The following is a 16499-nucleotide window of genomic DNA, read 5'->3' as shown; positions in this document are numbered from 1 at the left end:
TGTACTATTAATACAGAGTTCCAATCTATCCTTAATGCCAGGATGCTGTTCTATGGCCAGAAGTTTATTCATGTGTTCATTTATGTATTTAGGCAGTGAATGTTTATTGAGTGCCTAAGTAACTGTGATGTAAGGTAAAGAAAAGATAAATGTTAAAAAAAAGAGATATGTGAATGGAATGCTGAAGAAGATAGAACCCTACTCTCTAGGGGTTCATCGTAGGGCTCAGTGACTTCTTATATAGGCTCCTATTAAATTATAAAAATCTCTTAATTCTTCCATGAAGACAGACCAAGATGATCAGGAGATTTCACACACATTTTCAGTGTTGGTATACATCTAAATGTAAGTGCATCCCTGAAAGTATAGTAGGAAAATAAAGAAATTATCAAGGTCGATGCCAAGGTTACTAGCTCACAATGATCTCTTTCTCTTTTTGTATATGCGTTTGTAGTTGAGATCAGATACTATTCCTAGCCAAATGTGGAATTTGAGAGAAATGGTCTAAAGATCATTTTGGTGGGAATTTGGCCCACTTGATTGTACTTGAAAATTAGTATCCTTTGGAGTATACACATTGACTTGAGTCAAACAGATATATGTATGCAGACATGGAGAGTTGTGGGATTCAAACTTTTACAGTTATTAAGAGAACACACGTGCAGGTTCTGAGACTATGGCGTGCACTAACTCTCTACCTCCCTGCAGTTTGTTCCAAGGAAACTGTACAGCTGGATCTTGTGTGTGCATGCAGGTGCGTGCTTCTCTTAGCTACACATGATTCAGTGCTTCCTCAACAGAAGCAGAAGAAATGAAGGCAGTCAAGGAAAGGGATAGTCTTATTGTCAACCTCACTAAATGTTTTTTAGTAAAATGTCAACCTTACTATAGGATTTTTAGGGTCTAACGCCTTAGGCTGATGACATTTTTTATTCAAATATAAATATTTTGACAAGATTTATAATTTAGTTATGGCAAACTGCTTCCACTGTTATCGTTTAATTCTAATCTATTTTCCTCCTTCCCTTCCCTCCTTCCCACCCCAGCCCCCTATTTGTAGAACCTTGTCAATAAGGGCATTCGTAAGGCAGACAAAGGATCTTGTCTAATGATAAAGTAGGATTAAAATAGTAAAGAAAAGCACTAAAGAGAGCAAAGATAATACACACCACAATTTAACTTAGTAATTTCTATCCTATTTCCACCTTATTATTACTCTGACATTTAATCCAGAAGTCATTGGGAACCTAAGTTATCTAGATAATTATTTTGGTACTCCACTGTTTATATGCAAACACAGACATAAAATGAAGCTTTAAATTTACAAAAATATGCAGAGAACATATGCATTGGAAAAATGATTATTGAATATATATTTGTAGGTGAACACATCATTGTACTATGTTATCTTAACTCAAATTCTTAGTACATTAAGGTAAATTGAGAAAAGAACTTTAAAAGACAATGACTTCTATTACCATAAAAAATATTTATTATAAAAAATTACCACATTTCTCTGTACATAGCATAAAGACAAAAACACAATGTATACATTAATAATTTAAGTGAGCCTGAGTATTCAGTATCCATCCACTGGAACCCTAAAGTTCTTCCACAGATTTCACAAATATCAATGTCGACTATTTCTATTTTATCAGAGTCCATTTGCACAGTTGATGTAATGGAGTTACTAACATTTCTTCCTTCTAGTGTTTTAAAGATAGTTCACAGTGTTTGGGTTAATTAATTATCAACTGATTAAAGTCTTTGGTAAATAGAAGTATTTACATGTAAAAATGTTTAGCTCAAATTTCAGTAAAAAACTGAAATGACAAATAATCTACTGAAAACTGTTTTGTATAATCAGAAATGCATGAGCTGGACTCCCACCATTAAGAAATATCACTGTCTAGGACTTATGATGATAAAATCTGAAAAATAGTTGAGCATCTATTACCATTACCAGAAGCACCACACTAGGCCACCACAAAATTACACACAAATGTTAAATTCAACATATAAACCATACTGATTGTTTTATAATGCAGAAAATCCTTTTTCTCTATATGCCAGTTTAGATGTTAATTGACACAGATGAGATTATTATCTCATAAAAGCCTTCTATCTTGAAAGAGTGAGAGCCATTTAAAGAAGCCATACTGTTTTGAAAGACACCAGTTCTTCCTCTTGCCAATGACATATCCATGAAAATATAGATTATTTTTTGAAATAATTTGTGGGGGAAATAGAAAAATGCCTGCCTTCTTCTTCCCTCCCATCCTATATCCTTTCTTTCCTTCCTTCCTTCTTTCATTTTTCCATTCCTTCTTCTCTAAGAGTAATCAGCATGACTGGTCTACCAACCTTCATATTATACCTTAACTCTCCCAAAATACCATATGCATTTCAGGTGTCATTCATTAGCTCTCAGTCACAATGACTCACAAATGAAAGCATGCTGGTATGAGAATCTCTTACATCCAGGCTATTTGTTTAAACAAATTACTCTAAAAGGTACTTAAATTCTAATGTTCTTGAATCATTTGAGAATTATACATTTTTAAACAGACATATTAATGCTGGAGTGTAGAGAACATAATTAATTATATAAAAAATATGTGTTTTAAGCCTAGAAAATGGATGCCTTTGTATTACCATCATTTCAGGGTAGAGAAAAGCCTTTCCTACTGAGTTAGGCTCTGAATACCTGATTTCTTTCCCTGACACTGGTTTTTCCAATCTACAGATTTACGTATAAAAAAAGCGAAGTAAGAGATATTTTTGCTGTTACTTTGGCAATTCTCTCTCTCCAATCTTCAACATCCCTAATTCAGTGCACATCTAACAATTCACTCAAGACTAGGCACCTGACAATAAGTGTTCACTTAGTGAGTAAAGTGAACAGGAAACGCAGCATAATAAAGGAGCTGTGTTTTGTTTTTTTTTTTTTTTTGAGACGGAGTTTCGCTCTTGTTACCCAGGCTGGAGTGCAATGGTGCGATCTTGGCTCACCGCAACCTCCGCCTCCTGGGATCAGGCAATTCTCCTGCCTCAGCCTCCTGAGTAGCTGGGATTACAGGCACGTGCCACCGTGTCTAGCTAATTTTTTGTATTTTTAGTAGAGATGGGGTTTCACCATGTTGACCAGGATGGTCTCGATCTCTGGCCTCGTGATCCAACCGCCTCGGCCTCCCAAAGTGCTGGGATTACAGGCGTGAGCCACCGCGCCTGGCCTAGGAGCTGTGTTTTTATCAGAGGAACCTCCTTCTGAGTTTTTACATAGGTTGATGCCTTCGCTGCAACTTTAAATAGAATGTTTTGACTCATTCCTCCTTATTCAAAGTAAACCTTATTTTAATCACCAGTCTTTCCTTCCGGAGCACATAAATATGTTCAAAATGTACGTTTACATACATTTCTAACCACATAAGCTCTAATCCTTTATATGGCAGGAAAATGCTGGTATTCTGACACCAATATCTTTTGATGTGAACAAGAGGCCTAAAATATCAGTCTACTGAAACTGCTAACCACCATCTTCACGCTCACTCTTTTTCTCATTCTTGTTATCAAAAATAGATGGAAAACTGAGGCTTATTTATTCAGGATTTGATATAAGTTCATGAGCTATTCTACATTAAAAAATAAAGAGCTGACCATCTGTTAACTCCTGTAGTCCCGCACTCAGTTCTCCTGGGTCACAGAAATAAGCTCCATTCCTCAATGGATCAGGGTTCTGATTAAGGAGTCTTCGTTGCTGTCATTTGTTTTGGACGAAACAAGAATTCACACACAAACATTCAGGAAGCAGCACTGGTGCAGACCCACATTGATCCCATAAAGTGTCCTGAGCGTCCCTCTTCACATGGCCACTTCTTTTGCCAGGTTCTTTGGTTCCCTGCTTGGGATACACCAGTCATCAGCCTCAGAGCCCATCTGATAATGTTTGAAGGCTGACTTGTTAAAGACTGGAAGTTTTTCTATAGACTCAGAAGACAAAGCCTAAAAGAAGAAGGGGGAAGAAACATGAGACCAAAGAAATTATGCATGGCATAATTTGCACTGGAAGATATTATTCAAAATACATTCAGAGGTAAGTATGCAAACATTTAAATACATTCATTTAATTGAAATAGTAATAAGAGCACACTGGTGCCTGCACTCAGCCTATTAAAAGGCTCTTTCCCAATAGTTTGAAGGCTTGTGCTCATTGAAGAAGTGAATAATATTAACTATTTCAGATGGTCAAAGGCCATTTGGCAAGTAGTTCCACTGCACAAAATGGGAGCCTGAACATTTAATGTTTTAGTTGCTAATATCTGTAAATATATTTTCAGTTGAAGTAGTTGGCAAATGGTGAACAGAATCAAGACAGTGATTTTAACAAAAAAATTTAGGCATTACCAGAAACAGACAAATGCATCAACTTTTTAAGTTTAAACAGAGAGTGTCTGGCATCCCCCTGTCAGCTTGTGAATAGTCAGCTTTCCTTTCCCAGGATTTCTAACAAGGTCAGCTTAAGGTCTTGAGTATCTTGATATCTGTTATTTTTTCAGGCAGGAGCATTATTATCATATATTTCCCACAAATCTAAGTAAAATAAAAGTACAGCTACTCTCATAGATGCCAAAAGGAGTTGCCTTAAAAAATTCGCATGAGCGTGTCCTCATTCTGAAGTTTTGGTAATGTATTACAACTTCTCGGGAAACAATTTTGCTTCACTTGAGCCAGGTAGTGTGGCCCAGCTTCCTCTTTTGTAAGTTATCATACTAATAATGTACACATAACCAGAAAGAGAATAGAATAACCTGTGGTCATTATTTGCATTAACTCAGTTTGGGGAATTCACTCTGGACCATAGCACTTAGGGCTGTAAAAGAAACAATGGTTTTAGAAATAGGATTTTGCTACTGAATCCAAGAGATACCTTTAAGTAGATGATGGCATCTGTTCCATATCCTGATAAAGAGTAGAGATTCAGATCTCCTTGAAAGTACTTGGCATAGAGACGAGAAATTGGCAAGCCGTAACCAAAACCAGCCTAGAGAAGAGAGATGTTATCAGGGTAAGAAGTGTATGGGATCACTGAAATACAAAAAAGTAGGAAGTTACCATCTTCACTGCTATTAATGTCCTAGAACCTAAATAAATATCTTTTACTTCCAATCAGACACCACTTGTTTCACCATTTTTAGCTTGCTTTATCGTTCTTTTTCATATGCTTCATGTCTAATTTAACTAAATTGATGAACTTGTCTAAATAGTCCCTTGCAATCCTTGCTCTACATTTAGAACCAGGTGGCTGAGATGAATTTAGCCATATAATTATTCTTACCAAAGGAGCATTCCGGGAATTATCCATGACAGGTGTTGGTGCAGTGGAGTATGTATAACTAAAGAGGCGGTCAATAATTCTCAGGGGAACACCACCTCCTCTGTCTGAAATCTAAAACAAACAAACAAGTCATTAGAGCTACACATTAAGAACAATGTGCATCTGCCTAAATAAAAATGGCTTTCCTTCATTTAAAAATCACTTTGCACATGACTGTTATATATTGCAAAAAGCAGATAGCTTTATTACTACTGACTCTGTTTAATTCTCTCAAGAGACACCCAAAAGAAAAACAGAGAGTAGTTACCTTAATTGTAAGGTCTTCTTTTCCCAAGACAACAATCACCTCAATTGGTGTAAGGGAAGGCTGATTTTCCTGGTGTTCAACTGTTGCCCGCATTGCATTCTAAAGGAAACCCAACGATAAGGAATTCATTGGCAGAGGAATGAGGGACAATAAATAACTTTTTAAAAAATTTTTAAAATAAAAGTAGCACAGAGGGTAATTGAAAGTTCCTACTTTTTTAAAGTTAGTAGTAAAACAGCTTTGTAAATAGCCATTTATGAATGTGTCATGTAGGATGTATAATAAAAAATATTCATTCACCATGTAATACAGCTCCTGGGAGTAATGTCTAATGGAAAAACAATTCTGCTAGCTGTCAAATTCTTATTTGTAAGCTTAATTTAAATGTAGAAATTGGTTTTTATAGTCCATTTCCTAGCTCTCTCTTTTCTGTCTTTCCATTACATTTTACATCCAAGCACCAAAGATTGCTACATAACAAATGAACAGTGAATCGTTGAACCAATTTATTGGCTTTTATAAAACTTGCTGTGAAAAGGTTGTTACTATTTAAAAGGACAGTCAATAATTCTAAATTAAATTTCAATTTGCATTTGATTATCATCTTTTACCAGTGATTGCAAAATAACTCCTTGAGTTGGATCATTCAATTTAAAAGTAAATCAAATCAATGAAAAAGTATCCTTTGTCCTTTAACACAGAACAAACTCAAACAAGTTTTCAGTCTATTGGCTGAATCTCATACAAATATAGCCTTGGTTTTCTTAACCCATTTTCCTTTCTCACCACCTATTTGCTTTCTGGTTTTTACATAATATTAAGTTCTAGTCATTAGCTAGAGTGAAATAAAGTAGATCAGATGTCTGTAATACAATCAATACCTCACAGCAGTAATATTAGAATAAGTTAGGAAACAGGAAGTTCTGCAAAGAGTTATGTCAGAATTAGAGCTAGATTTTACTTTTTTAGGCTTCCTTCTCTCTAATTTAGGGGACTCTTGAGAAGCATCAAAAAGCTTAAGGTGTTTTTATTTTTTTTGGTTTAAGTTCAATTTAATTTAATCTTCAAATCTTAATTTAATTTGATCTTAGGACCCATGAAAGCATTTGATTCTTAGCACCTGGCTGCCCCAGACCAATAACATCTGTATCCTCTGAGAGCTTGTTAGAAATGCACATTCTCAGACCTAAAGAAATAAAAATCTCTGGGCTGGAGCCCAAGAATCTGTGTTTTAACAAGCCCTGCGGGCAATTCTAATGCACACTACAGTTTGAGAAGCACAGCTCTACAGGCCTGCTAGGAAAAGTGTGCATTGTGGACCAGCAGCATCACCCCTTAACTTATTCAAAATTCAGAATCTCAGGCCCCACTCTAGACTTCCTGCATCAAAATTTTCACTTTAACAAAGTCCCCAGGTGATTCATATGCACTTTAAAGTAGATGATTGAAGGAACTACAGATGTGCTCTGAGCACATTCTGGATTCTGAATGACGCCATGCCACTGACAGGAATTCTAGACCTGAACCTCTGAGTTTGGAGTTGGACCAGGCTCTGGTTGTGGAGGCAATAAGGCCCTATTCACTGAAGCATTCACCCTATGACCTCTCTTAATGAATGAATAAATGACTAGTGCTTTGTTGGAGACCTGAAAAAATAATAGGAACTTCCTCTTGGCTCTAAAACATTGACACATCATGAATTTTATCATGCATTCTCAAATATGTGTTGATGCTACACATGAGCTATATGCATTTTTCTTTTTTTTTTTTTTTCAAACAATGGGTAGTTTCTTTCTCTTAGGAGGACTAGAAGCATTCTTGGGAAAAGATATTGAGGCTCCTGTTTTGTGGCAAATAATAAAGGAGATAAAAATATAACTGTGAAACCTTTTTAAAAGGTAAAATTTCAATTATTGTGAAGTATCGTACCTTAAATAGTTCAAAGAGCATATGATGGAGGTGAGAAGGAACATACACGATGTGAATTGGTTGGTCTGGAAATTTTCCTAGAAAAATAAAATTCATTAAGAATTTGTAAACAAATACTTCACTAAAATAAACCACCATATCCATGTGATTAACATTTAGATTTCAAGGGGGTGGGCATATTCTGTCTTCCCCATCCCCAAATCCTGCCCTAGAACTTTCCTGCGTAAATAGTAAATAAGACAGGCTTCTATTCAAAATGCTATAGTAGTTGCTACCTAGCGCTCTTTGAGTTTTTTTGTTTGTTTGTTTGTTTGTAGTGATGGGGTCTCACTATGTTGTCCAAGCTAGTCTTAAACTCCTGGCCTCAAGCGATCCTCCAGCCTTAGCCTTCCAAACTACTGGGATGACAGGTCTGCACCATCTTGCTCCATATGATTATTTTTTTATTTCTCCACAAATGTATGGCATTGGATCAATGCAGAAGAATGGTGCTATAAATTAGATTTGGCAGATTATTTCTATTTTGAACATTTTTGTACTGGACAATTTCAGAGTTAAAATTATATGTATTTTAAGATAAAAGGAAAAACACCATGCTTATACCATAATATCGAAATTAATGCTAACTATAATTTTCATGTTTTTAATGCATGGTAAAATGCACACCTGATTTTTCTTTTTTTTTTTTAATCACCCAAACATTAAATCTTATATGCTAAATATGCTTAAATGTCACCAAGAGGCTAAAGAAAACTGAGAAACAAAAATCTCTTAATGCTTTTTGAAAAGTAAAATAAAATTAAAAAAAGAAGAAAAATAAAAGTATTATTCTTCAGGGTTCCAGGCCTTGGCAAAGTTTGAATCAGAAAACACAAGGTCTGGCATAATCCCCTCTTTATTTTATCCAACAGTTGGAGCAGTTTATCTATAAGTATTCTGCAACAACACTGTTTATCCTTAGAGATATGTTCCATTCTTTATTTGTACTTCTACTTTTAGTGTAGTGTTTACTTACATTTGCATGTCCCTAATCTGTTATGCTACTATTTGACAACTTGATTTTAACTCTCATCATAAACAAAAACTGTTCCTGTATAAATATTACTTGAGAAAGATGTTTACTTTAAGTAGAAGAGAAGATAATTCCAATTTAAGTATACTGTTTTGTTTTAAAATGCAACTACTTACCAGAACAGAATGGGAAGGAGTGAACATAGTGCCTTTCATTAATCATGTAATCACTTCAGTCATTCAGACAGTATGGAAGAACTTGTCGGAATTTAAGTTTTTGTTTTGTTTTCTTTTGTTTTGTTGTTGTTGTTAGTTTGTTTGAGACAGGGTCTCACTCTGTCACCTGGTCTCAAGTGCAGTAGGACGATCATGGCTCACTGCAGCCTTGACTTCCTGGTCTCAAGCAATCGTCCCACCTCAGCCTCCTGAGCAGCTTGGACTACAAGTGTGTGCCACCATGCCTGGCTAATTTTTGTTTTTTGTAGAGACAGTGTCTCCCTTTATTGCTCAGGCTGGTCTCAAACTCCTGGGCTCAAGCAATCCTCCCACTTCAGCCTTTCAAAACACTGGAATGACAGGTGTATGCCACTGAACCCAGCTGAGCTAAAGCTTTTTGAAGTATGTTCTGCTTCCAAAACAGTAGTATAAACTTACAGTGCAATTTTTTTGTGTTGGGGTGAAGACATTTAACATGAGATATCTACCCTTTTAACAAAATGTTAAGTGTACAATGCAATATCATTAACTATAAGCACTATGTTGAGCAACAGAACTCTAGATTTATTCATCTTGTGTAAATGAAACTTCGTATCTGTTGGATAGCAACTCCCCATTTTCCCCTTCCTCACAGCCCCCGACAACCACCATTCTACTCTGCTTCTGTGAGTGTGACTATTTTAGACATCTCATGTAAGTGGAATCATGCATCTGTCACTGGCTTATTTCTTACAGTGAAATTTAAAGTATTTTTGTTTCCAGATCTTATGGGTAACCTCTTTTTTTTTTTTTTTGAGACGGAGTTTCGCTCTTGTTACCCAGGCTGGAGTGCAATGGCGTAATCTCGGCTCACCACAACCTCTGCCTCCTGGGTTCAGGCAATTCTCCTGCCTCAGCCTCCTGAGTAGCTGGGATTACAGGCACGCGTCACCATGTCCAGCTAATTTTTTGTATTTTTAGTAGAGACGGGGTTTCACCATGTTGACCAGGGTGGTCTCGATCTCTTGACTTCGTGATCCACCCACCTCGGCCTCCCAAAGTGCTGGGATTACAGGCGTGAGCCACTGCGCCCGGCCCCGGGTAACCTCTTTAAGAGGATATTTCCACTGCTATAATACCCCTATTTCTGGTTTCCTTGTGCCTCATATTCTATAGCAAGTAATCTTTCTTTGATCTAAGATATTGGAACATAGTTGCTACTTTAATCCCATATTATTTGTTCACAACATTCTTCTTTATAAATCCTCATTAGCAACTGAATATGCAGAATTGGAACCTTCCAGTTGACATAAAGAGAACCTTGCCTTCAAAAAACAAATGTGTACAAACTCTAGGCAAGATTAAAAAAAACACAGAACTTGTTTATATTTACAAAAAGCAATCACATTGGGAGAATATACAATTTTCTATAGGTCAAAATATATTTTACTTATAACTTACCATTCACTTGTGTAAGCTTTAATTCTGGAGATGTTAAATAATACTGATCACAGAGCATCCTTGAACACTCAAAGGCATCTGGAATAGAAGTTGTTTTTTATAACAATGAAATGAATTTATGCCAAGTACAGTTCTCAAATAATCTTCAGTGTCTATATCACCCTAATCTAAAATATTCACTAAAGTACAGGTTTATCTATATAAAAATATATTTTTATTATTTTATTGAAGAAATATTAATACAGTGTCTAAGTTGTAGTTTTAGCAATATAAATATGTGCATTTCAGAAATTAAATACAATATATAAGAATATGACATGTTAGCCACTTATGTTTGGATTTTTAAAGAATATTTTAAACGAATGTTTATACTACTGATTCTCAAAAGCAAAGGACCTTGATGATAACATTTATAAAATAAATGGAACACTCTGTGAATGTAAATTCATTTACAGCATCACCTCGATTATAGGTATGTCAATCATATACTGTACATTTTCAATAAGGGAAATGCAGAGATACAGAACGTACCCTGGACCACTGCTACCACATCACAGTTTGGATCAATGCTTCCAATGTGGCTTGGGTTTCCTGTCTGTGAGTCACTAAATATAAGAACTGTTGAAAAATAAAAACAAAAATCATTGTTTTAAAATTCAGGATAATGATTAGTACTACCACTGAGAATGTGACCCGCTGATTAGTGAAACATCTAGTTATAGTACAGCTTATATTCTACCCCCATGTCTATACACCATAATCATGATGAGCTAACTTACTGTGCTGGTTCATCAGCATCCGAGTAGAAATACGGTTCATGTAAAATCGATCCAAGAAATACTGAAGATTTTGATTGGTGACTGGGTCAACAGTACAGGCATCTTTATACTCTATGATTCCTTGTGCCATTGTAGGGACTACATTGTGGTGTCGATTTCGAACTTTGATGAGTGTATCTACAAAGCTAAGCCGTAACGTTTAGAATTTAGTGAAGGTTCAAATACATTTCATTCACTTATATTCCTTAGGTTGCTTCAAAGAAGGCTAAAGTTCTTTTTGCGCTACCCATCTGAACAAACCAAATGATAAAATGCTAGTCCTTTATTAGGAATCTCACTACAGGTCCTTCCACTAGAGTAGAGGAGACAATTTCATAAACAGACTCCTTAGCCTTATAATCAATGCATTCATCATATGTATTCATTAAGTCTTCTCTTTATAAAATAATAATTAATATCTAATATCATCATAGAGATGACTATAGAATGCCATTGTGAAAAAAACTTTCAAAATTTCTTGTCAGATTTAGAAAAGATTCTTATTTAGGAAGCTAGAAACTATCAGTTACTCTGAAAGAAAATGTTTAATCTCCAACGACACTAAAATGTATTAAAATTATGTAATGGTAAATCCTCCTGCACATCTAATCACTGGACTAAATTTATAGTAAAAATAGGTCTCCCTATGGGGAACAAAAATGAGTCCTTTACTTCTGTTCACACTCAGCATCATTTTCAATGCCATATTTCTTCCAAAAAACTAACAAACCAAAACTTGTCATGTGTAAGGGGGTAGTAATTTATTAGTCAGAGCTGAATTCCTTTAATTTAGGTCTAAAAATAACTTAGGAATTTGTCTGGAAAGAACCAAAGTTTTAAACACTTATTCTAATGCACAGAACTTACTCTGATAATGCTTTCTGGTCATCTGGGCTTTTCTCATGGAATTCCACCAAATCCATCAGGCTCTGTATATACCTGTAAAGAAACAGATGTGCTTTAAGTTTTAAAATTAATAGTCAGATACAAATGGCTGAAAATAGAATACCCTCTTTCAAATAATTTGAAAAAAGGAAGTAAACATTATATTCAAAATTAAAGCTTTCCCCCAGAACATTTGGAAAATAATGTAAATTTAAAATGCTTCAACTTTTAATCCTTGACTTTCAAACTTAAAATTTAACTCAAAATGTTTCTTTAACTATTTCAGATCAGTATTCAGTTTTCTAACTGTTTCGTTTGGCAAATATTTCCATTTCTTCTAGCAATAATACTTAGAAACAACTTTTTTAAAGGCTTCTTATTTTTTTTTTCTACTACCCTGATTCATAGAAGAGCAGGTCTTGACTGCAACAGTAAATACTACAGATTGAACATATGTTTCAGATTGTAATTGTCTTATAGGTAAATGTCTTATAGGTATATAATACATGTATTTCTTGAATGAATGAACAAAAGGCTGTGCAGTCAGTGGATTAAGATGAGGTTGTCATGCGTGTCTGCCACCTGTGCATATCCTGCTTCTGTGATTCAGAAATTTGCTGTTTTGGGTCACCTACCTTCTCTAAGCATCAGTATTTTCATTTATAAAATGAGACTCTAACAACTGACACTTACTGAGTGCTGGCTGCATGCCAGGTAGTGTCCTGAGTGTTTTTGTTTCTTTTTTATGAGTTATCTCATTTAATTACACTCAAACATCCCTCAACGGCATGTACTTTACTCTCCTTAATCACAGATGGGAATAATAACTCAATGGCATAAAGAGTTTAAGACACTTGCCAAGGATTCCACAACTAGAAGTGACAGAGGCAGGATTTGAACCCAGAGCCCACTCTATAAATCACTTTGTAAGTTACAAAGATTAGGCCTTCCCTAAATAGTAGTCATTTGAATTGGTTTCCAGGCATAGGATTTTTTTTGCAATATCAAACTCTTTTATTATTGAAAGTACTCTTCTATAATTGAAAATTAAAATTGCATGCCAATTATTTTTCAAATTTCTCCTAGAACTCAAAAGTTTATTATAAAGTAATCTACTTTTTCAGGGTTAAAATGTCTGTTTATAGTTTTATAACTTCCTTAACGATAACTTACCCTAAATTAATTTTAAAATCCTTACATCTTTCAAAAGTAGTTACTGTTCACGTCACCTGTTTTCCAATTATGATGTTAACATGGTATAAGAATTCATACCCGGGTAGCTGTTTTAAAACTAGAGACTTCAAAATAGTTTACCACTTACCAGCTTTTAACCAATTGCACTGAAGAGGTATTTACTAATTGGGTTGGGAGGATATCAATTTCCTTCAGAATGTTGGCAAGCCTCACAGGCAATTCTTGTCGCAAAAATGCAAAAGAAGTTCTTTCACATGCATTTTCTGAACCTATAATAAACGAAATTAATTTAGTTTTCGGGAAAGGTATGTCTAAATGAGATATCTAAATAGCATTAACTATCAAATATTGAACACACACATATATTATAAAATTATATTTCACTCTCAGTTGGGTTACTGTTTATCAATAATTCAGGAGCGATTGTCTTAACTGATTCTTTCCTTCCTTCCTATCTTCCTTCCTTTCCTTTATTCTTTCTTTTAAAAAGTGACAAATATAGGAGAATGATTGTCTTCTCTTTTTGAAGAGGCTTCACTTTCAAGGAGTAAGAATATCCCACAGTTCTTAGTATTTATAAAAGACTGCGGGATTCAGTCAACACCACAATGTCAACAACACAACATCCTTTAATGAATGTAGACATGAAATTGAAAAGGGACGATAAGAGGCTGGAGTGGGACTTGTGATATTTCCAGAGTAGTGATATCACATTTAAACTCTTGAACCTTTCCTTACAAGATTACTGCAACAAGCGTGTACATATTTTCAGCAATAATTTAAATATATAGAAAGCTCTAATGATAAAGAGACAAAGAATCCATTAGCAATGCAGAGAGATGTACCCTGTGGAAGGATGCCGGGTGGCTAAGGAATAAAATCTATTAATTTGAGGCTACTTAATATTACTCAGAATCTTCTCCAGGAAGTACTATGCTATGAAGGAGGGGTTTCTAGTCCATCGTTAAAGGGTGACTGAAAGCAAAAAGTATTTTGACTGGAAGAACGGGTCAGAAAGAAGTGTGTGCAGATGGAGTCAAACAGTCCAGTTTGACTGTCAAACCCCAGCAGAGCTGCAGGTGGCTTTGACCTGGAGGCATCACCATCAGAAAGCAACCAAATCTAGAAAAAGGAAAGGTGTGCTGGCGTCGAGGATCCAGGGCTCAGCAGCAATGTGAACCCCAGTTGTTTAGCTTGAGCCTAGCCCTCCTTCTCCCGAGGCTGAAAGTTAAGGCCGCTCCCATCCCCAGGACCCAGCTTGGGCCGTGTGTCCCCTCTCACCAAAGTCCAGCAGCTGCTTCATGGACAGCGGGGACGGGCTGTAGCGCGAGAAATGCTCGACCTCTCGGGGCACCAGGCCGGCGCCGCTGAGCGAGCCAGCGCTGCGCAGCACGAAGCGGGCCGCCTTCATCTTGACGCCCACCCGGCCTGGCAGGGACTGTGACCGGCTTGAGAGACTAAGGCTGCTTGGAGCAGAGCCTGGTTCCGAGGGGGCGCGGCGCGTCCGGGCGAGGACTGCAGGTGCGCTGGCTGACTCGTGCGCCCCGGCCTGGGCTGGGGTTTGGGGGTGCAGCGCGGTGAAGAGGCTGGGCAGAGAGTCGAAGATGCAGTGGGTCGAGACCCAAGTTCGCGTCTTCCCACCAGCTGTCGCCTCCTGAGGTTTTATTTGTCTCCCCGAACTCTCCCCGCCCAGTCCCAAACAGGAGGAGTCACTGGGACTTGGAGACGCGTCCTGAACTCCGGGCCGCGCCAATCAGATCAGAGAAAGAACTATGGTCCCCGCCCCCCCGGCCGCGGTCCCCGCGGAATGGCCTGGCACAGTGACCACGGAGTGCCCTGGCACCGGTGCCCACGGCTGTGAGGGGAAAAGGGTGGGAAAAACAGGGAGGAGGAAGCAGAAGCAGATATCTAGGGCAACGTGGGCTCAAGATTAGCCTCTTGGGACAGGGCTCCTGGTCGCGTGGGCTGGGGTCCCGCCCAGGCTCGTCCTTGTTTACAACTCCGAGGCTGTCTCAATGTCAAGTACTCCTGGCCACAACGTGTTTCCAGGAGTTTGGGCTCTGAGCGCTCATTGGTTCTTGCTCAGAGCAGAGCTTTTACAGTAGCCAACAAGCCGCGTTCAAAAGCATGCGCTTCTCTGCCATTGAACAGAGAGAAAGGAATAAACAGCCTAAAGACCTGCGCCCACACCCGCACCGTGCCCTTTTCTTCGGAAGAGAACAGCACGTGGCAGGAACTCTACGTTCCTTTTGCTGAGACTTGAGGAGCGGCCCACATACGTTTACTTTTTCTTGTGGTAATAAAAGGTCATCAAGCCGTTTCTCTCCGGCAACACATTCTTTCCGTTAGGCTTAGTTCTGTTAATTAAAACAAAATTAAAAGGGGATCAGTTTGTCAATTTGCCTTACCTTTTGCTGTGATCAGAGAATTTGTTCACTCTGTCCTGTACGAAATGTCCTTACTCCAAATCTTTGCCTAAGATATTCCATTCTACCTTCAAATGTCTGGCACAAGCTGTCTGCTTCAAGAGGTCTTCCTTGATTACTTCTCCCCGCTTCTTCCAAATACGACCTTGGTCTTTCATGGTATTCTCTAACTATATATGTTTTTATATTATCCCTCTCTGACTCCCCCATCTACTGAAAGAGATCAGGGTAGGGACCCTGTCTGATGCATCTTTGTGATTCCTACTCTTGTCACCCAGGCTGGAGTGCAGTGGTGAAATCTCAGCTCACTGCAAGATCCCCCTCCCGAGTTCAAGCGATTCTCCTGCCTCAGCCTCCTGAGTAGCTGGGATTACAGGCGCCCGCCACCACAACCGGCTAATTTTTGTACTTTTAGTAGAGACAGGGTTTCGCCATGTTGACCAGGCTGGTGTCTAACTCCTGACTTCAGGTGATCCACTGGCCTCGGCCTTTCAAAGTGCTAGGAGTACAGGCATCAGCCACCTCCTTTGCTTAATGACAGTGGTTGAGACACATTATCCTGTCATAAAGTCTCATACTAATCTCCTTTTCCTCTTTCCACACTCTAAAGGGTCTAGGGAATGAAGCCACCATGTTTGGGAAAGTTAGGAGTAAAAGAGTTGGTTTCAAATGTAATAGAATGGGAACAAATGGGGTGTTAAAAAATGATGGTTTGTTCTAAAAGACCGCTTTTTACCTTCTGTCCCTGTATTTATTTATTGTATTTATTTTATTTGTTTGAGACAGAGTGACACTCTCTGTCTCCCAGGCTAGAGTGCAGTGGTACGATCTCGACTAGCTGCAACCTCGGCCTCCTGGGTTCAAGCGATTATGCTGCCTCAGTCTCCCCAGTAGCTGGGATTACAGGAACACACCACCATGCCCAGCTAACTTTTTGT

At 37.7% G+C, this 16499-nt stretch overlaps 1 protein-coding gene and 1 long non-coding RNA gene across 3 annotated transcripts in view; one reads left to right on the top strand and one right to left on the bottom strand.

The window, feature by feature from the left end:
* Positions 1-16499, top strand: part of LOC105716195 (uncharacterized) — a 99418-nt gene that overhangs the window by 28263 nt on the left and 54656 nt on the right. The window contains exon 1 of one of the 2 annotated variants that reach the window (XR_001107219.2): positions 3829-4093. The exons of the other annotated variant lie outside the window; for it this stretch is intronic. This is a non-coding gene — a long non-coding RNA (uncharacterized LOC105716195). Of the gene's footprint in view, positions 1-3828; positions 4094-16499 lie in introns of those variants that run through there. 2 annotated transcript variants of the gene reach the window in all.
* PDK4 (pyruvate dehydrogenase kinase 4) lies at positions 1470-14546 on the bottom strand. Its single transcript, XM_012450776.2, has 11 exons — positions 14417-14546; positions 13263-13404; positions 11924-11995; positions 11018-11202; positions 10770-10856; positions 10239-10316; positions 7572-7648; positions 5643-5741; positions 5336-5446; positions 4928-5041; positions 1470-4002 (listed from the first exon to the last, which is right to left on the bottom strand). The coding sequence occupies exons 1-11, from the start codon at positions 14544-14546 to the stop codon at positions 3862-3864; spliced, it is 1236 nt and encodes a 411-aa protein (XP_012306199.2). The 3' UTR covers positions 1470-3861.

Source organism: Aotus nancymaae, unplaced genomic scaffold (genome assembly GCF_030222135.1).
Source record: "Aotus nancymaae isolate 86718 unplaced genomic scaffold, 86718_ANA_hifiasm-v0.15.2.pri h1tg000025l, whole genome shotgun sequence".
NCBI lineage: Eukaryota > Metazoa > Chordata > Mammalia > Primates > Aotidae > Aotus > Aotus nancymaae.
The sequence above is the reverse complement of the archived record's forward strand: the minus strand, read 5'-3'. Positions and strand labels throughout refer to the sequence as shown.